General features: G+C 45.4%; 1 protein-coding gene across 1 annotated transcript in view; it reads right to left on the bottom strand.

The window, feature by feature from the left end:
• Window positions 1-12,130, bottom strand: part of ICK (intestinal cell (MAK-like) kinase) — a 51,720-nt gene continuing 39,590 nt past the window's right edge. The window contains exons 8-14 of the mRNA XM_005878088.2: window positions 10,189-10,356; window positions 8,799-9,119; window positions 6,839-7,029; window positions 6,578-6,726; window positions 5,595-5,723; window positions 2,980-3,102; window positions 1-1,728 (exon numbers count right to left, since the gene is read on the bottom strand). Of these exons, the coding sequence (XP_005878150.1) occupies window positions 1,574-1,728; window positions 2,980-3,102; window positions 5,595-5,723; window positions 6,578-6,726; window positions 6,839-7,029; window positions 8,799-9,119; window positions 10,189-10,356 (1,236 nt within the window). The 3' untranslated portion in view covers window positions 1-1,573. The remainder of the gene's footprint in view (window positions 1,729-2,979; window positions 3,103-5,594; window positions 5,724-6,577; window positions 6,727-6,838; window positions 7,030-8,798; window positions 9,120-10,188; window positions 10,357-12,130) is intronic.

Raw genomic sequence — 12,130 nt, 5'->3', positions numbered from 1 at the left:
TTTTTGAGCCAGATTCTCCAAAGCAGAAATGACTCCCGACTTTAGGTTAGCGCTTTTTGGGAGCCACGGTGTAATTGGTTCAGGTCAGGCTGCAACGTATTATTAACACACTGAAGTGGTAATTTCCCAACTTATTAGGCTGAACCATATCGAAGTGCCAATATTCATTTTAACCTACAAAAATGACACTTTCCTATGGTTCAGCTTGCTATATCCTGGAACCTGGAACCACATGAGAGCACTTGAGCCCTGGGAGAATGAGTCTATACACTATTGAGATTATAATACATTCTCTGGAGGTGCCCTTCCCTCTTGCCTGTCAGGCAACCATGAGTGGAGGCAAATGTGTCCTACAGAGATGGATGAGAGTGGACCTCTTGTCTTTTTCTGTCTCCAAACTAGCTTTGTCATTTTCAAAATTGCTGTAAACATTCCTCTCAGTGGAACAGCCACTGCCAACCAATAGAGTTCTCACTGTTGGAAGAAACTACACAAGGGTTAAGAGGTCAAAGTTCAAATGTGGCACACTATGACACTAGTGTCATGGTAACTGTGGCTTCCTCTGCCACCAATCTTTTCTGCTTCCCAAGGTGCCCTGAGATTTCGGCTAGGAGAGGAGATTATTTGTAGTGTGTTCCCAGCCAGGCCTGGAGAACTGAGCTGAATGCAAAATCCTATCAGTTATTATCATAAAAAATCTGCTGTGTCAAAACTTAGCTTTTTGGTCGTGCATCTTGGCAGGGATATCAGTTTAATTGAGTGTATTCACCTTTATGTTGAGAATCTTGTGGCTAAGAAAAGCTTCCCTTTTGTGGTACTGATACAATTTGATTTTTAAAATGGAAGAAATAGAATGGAATGGCATAGCATGATAAAGCCTGGGTTCATTTGGCTATCTCCAACCACAATAAAGGGTGTTATAAAAATTTCAAAAAATATTTACTTAGAGTTCTTTCAGCTGGGGAACAAATACCAAACCAAATGAATTAATTACATAACAGTACTTTCAGAACGGCACAGCGGTCTCAAAAGATCAAACCAATAACGTGACATTGAAAAGAACATTTTTCTAGTGCTGAAGTCAGTCCAAGGAAGCCTGAGGTACCCCATGTGCCACATTTAAAATTTAACCACTTCACAAATATCCGCACGCGTTGAGTAAATAACCCTCTGTCATGTAGCTTTAGATTGCACCCCTGTTGCAATACTGCATCAATATTATTACATTTTTAAAAATCTGTATAAAATATTATCTGGAACCCCAAAAGAAAATCAATTAATCTTTAAAAAGTTTGTTACAAAGTTGACTGTATAAAACACTAAAACATAATCCATATGTACAAAATGCTGCTGTTTAAGAAAATAATGGGACCCAGTATTAGAATAAAATAATTTTGTACAAATCAATATTTAAGAAAAAAACTTTAAAAAAGAATATTGAAATGTCTTAGTTCAGAAGAACAACTATAAAGCGTGTGTTTGCTTTTACACCATCCGAAAGTTTCTTGCAGGGAGAACGCCAGTTGGCGGAGGGACAGGGTCCTGCTTTCCCCCACGGAAGGGAACCCGACTGTCATCGCCGAGGGGCATACTTGGAAGCCCAGTCGGTCCGGCCGTGCACTGGCTGGGCAGCCGGAGGCCGTGGGATCAGCCCAGGAGTGCTCCTAGGCTGGGTGTGGAAGAAAGGCCGTCCAGGATGAGGTCTCACAGCCTTCAGGGAAGAATAACCTGCAGTGAAAGAGACAGGTGAGCCTGATTGGTAGGGGACCCATGCAAACAGGTGCAGATAAATGCATCTCAGTAACAAAAAATATGAGAACAGGAGACTTCAAGAGGAGCACTTTGCCTCCTGCTCATGGTCTTCCCTCTCTCCGTTAAAGGCCACCTAATTCTATAGTGTCAGGCCGAAAATACAGATGTCAATCCTGACTCCTCTCTTGTTCTCAAATTCCACTTGTAATTTGTCAGCAAATCCTACTGGCTCTACCTTCCAAATATACCCAGAATCTGGCCCAACCCAACCACTAGCGCCCCAGCTCGGGCCAGCACCATCCCCTGCCTGGATAATTAGCCTGCCAATCAGTGTTGCTGCCTCCAATCTTGCTCTCCCCTTTCAGTCTAATGACAGACAGCTCTTGAGTGAGCGTGGAAGATGCATGTCAAATCACCTCACTTCCTTGCTCAGAACCTTCCAGCGGCTCCCATGTCGCTCAGAGTCAATGACAAAATGCACATGGTAGCTAGCTGCAGGGCCTCATACCATGGGGTGTCTTCTCATCTCTCTGACCCCTTCTCCTCTTTCTACTCCCCTCCTCTCACTCATGCCACCCCTGTACTGTCTCCTTGCTATTCGCTGAATATTCCAGGCCTGTTCTGTCTCAAAGCCCACACACCTGTGCCAAACCAGCGTGGCTCCGTGTTTGAGCGTCAACCTATGAACAAGAAGGTCACAGTTCGATTCCCGGTCAGGGCACATGCCCAGGTTGCAGGCTAGATCTTCAGTGTGGGACTTGCAGGAGGCAGCCAATCAGTGACTCTCTCTCATCACTGATGTTTCTCTCTCCCTCTCCCTTCCTCTCTGAAATCAATAAAAACATATATATTTTTTAAAAAGCCCACACACCTCAGAATCCCATGTCTGGAACAGTCTCAACTATATTGCCCGCTTGCTCACTCACCTCCTTCGCAATGAGGTCTTCTTTGGTTACCCTATCTAAAATTGCAATCTGCACTCCACCCTCCAACTCCCTCATTCTCTACTTCCTGCCTGCTCTATTTTCTCCTCAACACTTATAAGCATCTTATCTGGTCCTCTTATTGTCTATAGAGTATAAGTCCACAAGGACAGGGAGTTCTGTCTGTCTCCTTTACTTGGGGATCCTAGACCTACAACATGCCGATCCATGTCTGCAACAACAAAGCCGTTGTTCAATAACTATTTGTTGAATCAATTCATGAATAATCCACAATGGAACTTACCAGGGGAAGGGTCTGGAATAGGTGCCAAGTGTACCCTCTGCACAGCAGAACCAACTTCTTTTTTCAGAAAGGAAGGAATGTAGTTTCCAGTCAGTCCACTAGAACTTGTAGAGCCGGAGCCAACTGATTTGCAAAAACAAAAGTTCATTACTACAAAGTCACATGTACATGACAGGGTTAAAGGACAGTAGTACAGAAAAATAAAGAATTAGGTTTTTATTTTTGGAGGGGGAAGAATTATGATAAAAACATATTCTGATCAGAGCATTCCAGCACACCACACTGTCAGAAAGATGGGGGTGCAGAGGTGGGGGTGGGGACGCTGCTCCTGTAGCCCACACCCAAATGGAGGGTGGTTGGTTTGTATGAGAAAAGGGAAATTTGGAATTTTCTTTCTTTTGATATAATCAGTTTAGCCTGTTCTGAAACGTGCTTTTTCCACTTCATAATAATATAGAACAATGATCATTGCATGTCAGTATATGCAAATTCCAGAATATGGCTAAACCATAATACATTTAACCACTCTCTTATTCATCAACACAAGGGTTATGTTAATTATTTAGCTACTAGAGGCCCAATGCACGAAATTCGTGCAAGAGTAGGCCTTCTTTCCCCCAGCTGCCAGCACCAGCTTCTCTCTGGCACCTGGGACCCCGGCTTCCCTCCAGCCACAGGCAGGTACCTGGGGCCCAGGCTTCCCTTACAGCCCCGGCTTTGTTTGGAAGGACATCCGGTCTAATTAGCATATTACACTTTTATTATTATAGATTATAAGTAATTCTATATAAGTATTCTTCTCTGTAATCAGAACAATTAACCATTATTAAAATACAGAGTATATTAAATACATTCACTTATAATGCCGTTTCCATCTTGAGAGTGCTTTAAGGACCAGAACTATAGCTACTCATCTTAGTATTCTAGGATGTTAGTGGAGTGAATGCCTTACATATAGCAAGGCATTCCACTTGCCTTGGATGGGGGAATGAATATCTATAAGCCTTACTATGAAGGCGTAAAGCTACACATGGAACGATGAAGAATGTTATTATGGCCATTATACAATGGAAGTTCTAGCCATTAAGAAAAGAGTTACTGAGTAGTAGAACTGCTCTATGTCTCCCCAACACAGAGCATCCTTGGCCATCGCTCAGAGCAGAGCAGGAACCATGGTCGGAATGCCTGTCTGAGGAGCTGTGTTGGTCAGTTGGAGCAGATTTTGCATTTTTGGTGAATAGACCGATATGAAGAAAGAGGAGAGGAGAACTTGAACAGATAAAGTCACAAAAGGGAAAAAATGTAGTCAATAAACACAAGATGCTCAACCTCATTAGTGAACAGGACATGCAAGTTTAAGCCACAAAAAATGCTATTTCACACCCATCACATTAGCTCAAATTTTAGTCTCGACAGTACCAAGAGGCATCAAGGATGCAGCACAACTCCCACACCCTGCTGGAGAGCCATCTGGCAATATCTGCAAAGTTGAAGATGAGCACACCCTTCAACCTAGCATGTTTATATCCATCCACAGAAACCCCACACAGGTGCACAGCAAGGCCCATTTCAGCACGCTTTCTAATAGCAAAAACCATCAACAACTTACATGTTCATCAAGAAGAGAAGGGATAAATAAATATGGTCTAGTAGAAGTAACAAATGATGGTATTGTATGGTTATATATATTGTATATGTAATATGATATATGATATGACATAATTCTATATATGTGTAATTGCTACATACACAATATAATTATTAAAATGAGTGAAGTGGAGATCCAGGATTATAGGCATATACATTTTAAAACATGCAAAACCATACTATGTGTTTCATGTATTTATATTTTAAAAAACATAGAAATAATAAATACCTGAATCGGGGGGGGAGTTGGGTGAGAAAGAGACAGAGGGAGAGGGAGGGAAGGCCTAGACATGGCCTTAGGGTCTGTTGGTCAAGTTTGACTTTGTAAGCTCGCAGCGGGTATGTGGGTGTTGCTATATTATTTTCTTCTTCTTTTTTGTATTCCTTGAAATAAATGCGCATGGAATGGATAAAGGCAGGAGAAGTGCAGCCCAGATGTTTACTTGGAATGAGGAGGGGGAGCAGCACAGAGCAGAGCTGCCGTGTGAGGGACGGCCATGTGGGGAACTGGCCGGCTGGGAACAGGGTTAGTCAGCCTGCACAGCTCAGGAAACGTCATTTACTTATTTACGAAGAATGGGAGGGCCTCTCAAACTATCCTCTGACCGGAAATCTTGTTGGCCTGGCAGGGGCTAGGTAATCAAGCAGAGGGGACAAGCTGGAGCTGACTTCCGAGGTCGTGCACCATAGAGGGTCAGACTCTGTCCAGTTTTTTTTTGTTTTTTCCAGGAGCCAAGAGCGACTATTGCTTTTCTCGCCAGATACTCCTGGAGGTAGACCCGTGAGCGGGCTGGGTCCCCAGGGCCTGCTGCTGAGAGACAGGAGCACAGGCCAGGAAGAGAGGCCCGGGGTTTGCGTAGCAGAAAGGCCCTCGAGGTCCCACAATTGGTACCCTCGTCTCCGTTCCCACTCTGCCACACCCAGAGAATCTGCTTCTGGCCATTTGGGAGTTAATAATTATTACTCACCTGAATTTATCTTGCTGATTACTGACACCGTCCCTGAAGACTTTCCTGACAAACCAGAACTAGACCACGGGTTAGATGGAATAAAGTCCTTGCCCGGAGTCGGGAGGATGCCATTCCTTATGTTTATTCCTAACAGGGAAGAAATGTTTTCAAAATATGCACCAGACTTCAGAGATAAAATTAATGCAGAACCCAATTTGTCTAAAAGTCTCTATGGCTCAAGAATCTAAGCAAAAATGGACTGTGAAAAGGAAAGATGCTGTCTTTGGGTTTAGTATGTTGCCTCTCTGGTACGTGGCCTGACAGGGGTGTCTGAAACTTCTGTTACCAACAGCTCTGTCCCATGTCCTATGTTTTGACGCCCTCTGGTGCTGTCCTGGGCTTTAGTGCTTCTGGACATTCCTACGTGTCCCCTCCGCAGGCCACCGCCTTTCTGTCATCTAAGTTCCTCTCCACCCCCGCTCCAAAGTCCCAACCTCTGCATCCCTTCCCTCCTCTTTCTGCCTCTGTCCCCCAAGATCCCACCTTCTCACCTGACCTACACCACTTCGTCATCCCACGCTGATGGCTCCAGTCTGTACCAACAACCCTCACCGACTCCCTAATGTCCAAGGCTGCCTTGACCTTAACCTCAAGCCAAACCACTTTCCCTCTAGATGCCTGCATCCCCACTTGTGTCAGGCATTGCAGATTTCTGGGGTGGGGGTTGGAGAGGGAAGAGACCTCAGGCATGGCTGCCTGGCTCTTACCAGTTCCTCCCTCCCTGGGGGCTGGACCCAGTATCTGCTACTAAATTTCTTATCTTAGGCAACTATAAAAACTAAAAATATGAGGCCTGGGCTCCAGCAAATATTTTTATGATGTTCCCACCAGTTCTGAAGAGAAGCCCCAAGTGCCTTCCAAAACAGAATCTCTGTGAACATGGGATTCCAGGGAAATGTTTTCTTTTCAACGGTCAGAGAAAAGGGAGCTGTTTCTATTACCCGGCAAGTATCGGGAGTGCTTCAAGTAGTGCTGCTTGGCCGAGGATCTCAGCGTCGGCGTGTCTCGCCTCTGATACGAAGTCTGGGTGGGGGCGCTGTTTCCTGTCCCCATGGGCTCAGAGGGCTTCAGGTCCAAAACACTCTCAAATCTGAAATGAGAGAACATGGCTCAGGTCACGCTCAAGAGAAGGCATGTCAGATGGGTAAGGGTCCCTCGCAAATCCCAGATCCAGTCCTTTACAGACAGAAGCGCACACTTGCCTGCAGAGAGTCTCGTCGCTCTGCCTCTTCTTGTTTTTCAGGTCAATCCTGGTGAGGGAGGGACTGAAATCCAAGTCATCCAAGTCAGCCCAGTCATCGGAATCCTTTGTCGACCTGGAAACAAGACCCCACCTTCTCCTACTCTTTGGCTTGATCTCACCGTTTTTGTGCTCCAGCCCAGCGAGGATTTTCTGTGTTCACAAGAAGAGGGGGGAAAAGCAATACTTGGCATTAATGGAGCTCACCCATGGGTATTCCCCGTTCCGAACTTTCTTGGTCATAAAAAGGAGGATCCTGGGGCATAGCATCTATAATAATAAAAGCGTAGTATGCTAATTAGACCGGACGTTGTTCTGGACGTCCTTCTGGATGACCTTCTGGGAAGCCTGGGTCCCGGGTGCCTGCTGGCGGCCAGAGGGAAGCCTGGGTCCCAGGTGCCAGAGGGAGGCGGTGCCGGCAGCTGGGGGAAGGAAGGCCTACTCTTGCACGAATTTCATGCATCGGCCTCTAGTTCCCTAATATGCACTGCTCATCTGAAAGGGCAACAGGGGCAGCGCATACCCAGACCCTTGTCTCTTGCCTACCCTGCACAGAGTACATCGGTGTTCATCCTATGGAGACACTCATCGTATATGAAAAGGATTTTAAAAAAGAAATTTAAGGGACTTCTCCCATACTAGGAAGATGGCTGGTTCTCATTCAGGCCTCATCTCAAACAGTTAACATGATTTATAGTGTTATAAATAAAGATGTAAAGAATATAGTGTCAGTCATCCCACCCTCTTACAGAAAACAATACAAATAATGCCTTCTTTGCCTTCTTGATAGACTTGGACATGATTTAACTACTGAATTAGTTATAATAGGAAATTTCCGACTACCGCTGCCTTCAAGTCCTGGGCTGGGGTAAAACAAACAGTCTAGAGACGCCACCCTGTAACCTCACGCAGTATCGTACATTGTGCTGCCTGGGAGCCAGCGCTCAGTGAAGGAATACTAGTTGACAGAAAAAGTGTTACTTTTGCATAAAGGTGTTAGGAAATCAGACTCTCAGACAGCATTAAAAAGCTACTGGCAACTAGACTCCCTTGGCCAGGTTACCATTTGATTAAATCTAACACCCGTTGATTCCTTTTGAACCCCAGCCCAAGAGGAGAAGAAAGATCTGGGCTCAATTAACAGCCCAGCATATGAGCCATTGATGGGATTCATAGGAATAACCACCTACAAATATTTGTATGGCACTTGGTGACTTTCAAAACATCTGCACAGCCCGGCCAGTGTGGCTCAGTGGCTTAGTGTTGACTTACAAACCAGGAGGTCATGGTTCAATTCCAGATCAGGGCACATGCCCGGGTTTTGGGCTCAGTCCCCAGTGTGGGGCATGCAAGAGGCAGCTGATCAATGGTTCTCTCTCATCATTGATGTTTTTATCTCTCTCTCCTCCCTTCCTCTCTGAAATCAATAAAAACATAAAAAAAAAAACAAAAAACATCTGCACAAGCATCAGGAACTTTGATCCTCATGAACAGCCCTGTCTGGTGGGCAAGACAGATGTAATGATTTTCTGTTACAGATGAGGAAACTGAGTCCACAGGGATCAGCATCAATGACTAATATTTATTAAGTTTCCTCCCAGGTGCCAGGTATTCGTTTAAATTCTTTCAAGTATTGACTCATTTCGTGCTCAAAAGAACTCTTTCAGGCAGGTGTTATTATCTCTATTTTACAGAGAGGAAGTGAGGAGCAGAGAGGCGGGGTCATGTGCACAGGGCCATTGAACTTAGCCCTTTAACGCCAAGGCCAAAGCTCTTTTCACAAGTCCATGATATTACAAACATACGTTTATCACAGTTACACTCTATGTGCTGAAAAGGAAAACAGGTCACGCAGTAAGTGAGGTACTAGTAGAAGAGGAACAGGCCAGACAGGAGGCGCACTAGTGAATTTCGCCGCTTACCGCTGGAGGATTCTTGGCGTGGAGGGATGGGAAGAGCAAGGGGTTTGGCTTGTCCTCCGGCAGATGGCTCGGGTGATCTGTCCTGGACGCCTCTGCTTTGTAGGGGTATATGAGATGCTGAGGGGGCTGGCTGGCTTGATGCTGTCTCGAAGAAATCCGCGTGTGTGGCTTGGTCGGGGGCTGGGCTGGAGGGACTGGCTTAATGTGAGGCGGCAGGCCTGCCTTTTCCAGGATGTCCTTCTGTGGTTTTCCGGAATCCTGAAGGCTCTGTGTGGTGCTGCCCAGGGGATGCCCAATCTGGAAGTAAGGATATCGGAGCGCCTGGAACGACACACATGGCTGCTTCAGGAGAAAAGTCTAGTGAGCAGGTTAGCACCATCAACTCACGGGGCTACATTCCATTGACCAGTTTACTGCAATTTCTTAGCCCAAACCAACTACAGGGTGGGGCAAAAGTAGGTTTATAGTTGTTTGCATGGAAAATAATACAATAATTAATAAATAATATAAAAGAATAAACTCTGTATTTCTCGTACTCACAAACCTATGTTTGCCAGCACCTTGAATCTGTAACACCCCTTGTGACTTTTCTTATCTAAAGTATTATCGAATGTATGAACTTAAAATTATCTCACTAAAGCAGGCAGTTACACTGCTATTACCTTTGCTACTTCTGAAAAGTATTCTGGCTCAATACAGCTCCTAGCTTTGTAACTTATTATTTCCTATATGTCTTAAATAGAATACTTCACTTTTCTGAGCCCATTTCCTCATTCCAAAGCAACTATGTTGTTTAAACCTTGACTACTTTAACTTTACAAGTTTCAAACTATTTTAAGTTCTTATATATAACTAGAGGTCCGGTGCATGAAATTCGTGCACGGGAGGCAGGGGGCCCTCAGCCCAGCCTGCACCCTCTCCAATCAGGGACTTCTCGAGGGATGTCCGACTGCCAGTTTAGGCCCGCTCCCACAGGGACTGCTGGCTCCTAACCGCTCGCCTGCCTGCCTGCCTGCCTGATGCCCCTAACCACCTCTGCCTGCCGGCCTGATGCCCCTAACTGCTCTCCCCTGCCAGCCTGATCGCCCCTAATTGCCCTCCTCTGCCGGCCTGATGCCCCTAACTGCTCTACTGCCTGCCTGATCACCCCTAACCGCCTCTGCCTTGGCCTCTGCCACCACGGCTTTGTCCGGGAGGACGTCCAGAAGGTCGTTCGGTCTAATTAGCATATTACGCTTTTATTAGTATAGATACACCAATAGTGGTATTCTATACTATTTTTTTACCCATAATACCAAATAAAGTACTTCCTATGAGATTACAGGACTCATTCAGAGTTAGATATGAACTTCATAAGAAATGCATCCCACAGAAGAAGATGGAAGAAAACCTGACTAGCTGTTGGCCGTTTCTTGGGATCCCACTGAAGCAGGTCTCTCAGGAGCTGAATTGCTTCGCTGCTAGCATTAGGAATCAGGGTCTTTAAGTTATTGGGTACGCACTGGGGCCAGCGGAAGTTCATAGCACTTGAAAGTTGGTAGCCTTCTGGCCAGTCAGTCTGAAAGAAAGAAAGATAGAAAATCTTGCTCAGCCACTCTCTGTGATAGCAGTGCATATCCTGGCATGTGTGCCTACAACAGAAAGGCAATCATGTCATGACCACGTCCATATCCATTCTGGTGGCACCATGATGACTGACACACAGGTGGATGCTAACAGGGAGAATAGAAAGTGCGTGAAGTCTGAGAAAGCGTAGAAAAAGACACTGGATTTGCCACCAACCTGTTGTATAACCTTAACACAAAATAGTGCCTCTCGCCCTGACCAGTTTGGCTCAGTGGATGGAGCGTCAGCCTGCGGACTGAAGGGTCCCGGGTTCAATTCTAGTTAGGGGCATGTGCCTTGGTTGCGGGCGCATCCCCAGTGGGGGGTTGTGCAGGAGGCAGCTGGTCAATGTTTCTCTCTCATCGATGTTTCTGACTCTCTATCCCTCTCCCTTCCTCTCTGTGAGAGATCAATGGAATATATTAAAAAAAAAAAAAAAATATTAAAAAAAAAAAAAAAAAAGATAGCGCCTCTCTTGATATTTGGGGGTTGAACCAAATTAGTATTTTCCCAACTGTGTTCCATGAGACAGAGGTTTTAGAAACTGCTAGTGAGATTTTTTTTGGGGGGGGGGGAGCGGAGGGGGGAGAGATAAAACAAAACACCTGTCCCCAGTTAAATAAATTTGTCAAAACCTACATATCCCCATCTTGATGAAGTCCAGCGGTAAAGAAAGCAGTCCCATGCAATCTCAAGTTCCCCACTTTTTCACCCATCATACCCATGACTAAATGCTGAAGTGCATGAGGGGAAAGGACGAACAAATAATCTTAGGGTCCTTTCTAACTCCAACTCTCCACTATTTTACAAGACACGCTCTGGTGTAATTGCTTTTTTTTTTTTTTAAAGCAAAGTGGCATTATGTATTGCTCATATCATTCATTCACTTAGTTACTGAGGGCCTGCTATAGGCGTAGCATTGGGTATCCAAAAATAATCTGATATAAATGCTGCCCTTACAGAAATTACTGTCCAAAGGAGAAAATAAGATATTTATTTAAAAGCAGTAATTCAGAATAAAAAGTAACTAAGGCCACGAGAGGTAGATACAGTTATCCCAAGGAGGGGAGACTCCAGCAGGAGACTCTGGAAATCTTGAAGTGGTGCCATCAGTGATTCATTCAAATGATTTAGTAATTTCTTTTGAGAGACTGATTTGTACCAGCAATGATGCTAGCTAGGGCCCAGAAAAAGAAACACAAATAAACACAAGATAAATCCTTGCCCTGAATGAGCGTAACATCCAGGTAACAGATATGGACACAGATGATTATATTAGTAACACAGATCACAGTGGAAGGCGGAGAGGAGAGGAGAAACTGTGAGGAGAAAGATTGCGGGGCCTTGGAAAAACAGCGGATGGGGTCACGGGAGAGACCTCAGTCAGGCAGACCTCATATGCAGAGCACTATAGTGCGGAGATTCCAGGGTGCATGGTGTGGGGGTACAGGTATGAAGTGGGGGACAGAGAATGACAGTTAAGGTGGCTGGTGATAGGAACCAGAAAATATTCTTAGGAGGGGGCGCCAGTACCAGAGCTGTTCTTTAAGGAGGTGAACTGGCTGCAGACAAAGATTAGCTGGAGGGCAAAAGACTTGAAGGCAGAAAGATTGATGCCCCCATTCAGGGAGGGCGAGCACGGCCCGGTCTGTGATGGGGCCAGTGGACTCCAAGGATGAGAGCTGCGTGAGAGACTGTGCAGCGACAGTCAACAGGACGTAAGGACC

Source organism: Myotis brandtii, unplaced genomic scaffold (assembly GCF_000412655.1).
Source record: "Myotis brandtii unplaced genomic scaffold, ASM41265v1 scaffold544, whole genome shotgun sequence".
In the NCBI taxonomy this organism is placed as follows: Eukaryota; Metazoa; Chordata; class Mammalia; order Chiroptera; family Vespertilionidae; genus Myotis; species Myotis brandtii.
The sequence above is the reverse complement of the archived record's forward strand: the minus strand, read 5'-3'. Positions and strand labels throughout refer to the sequence as shown.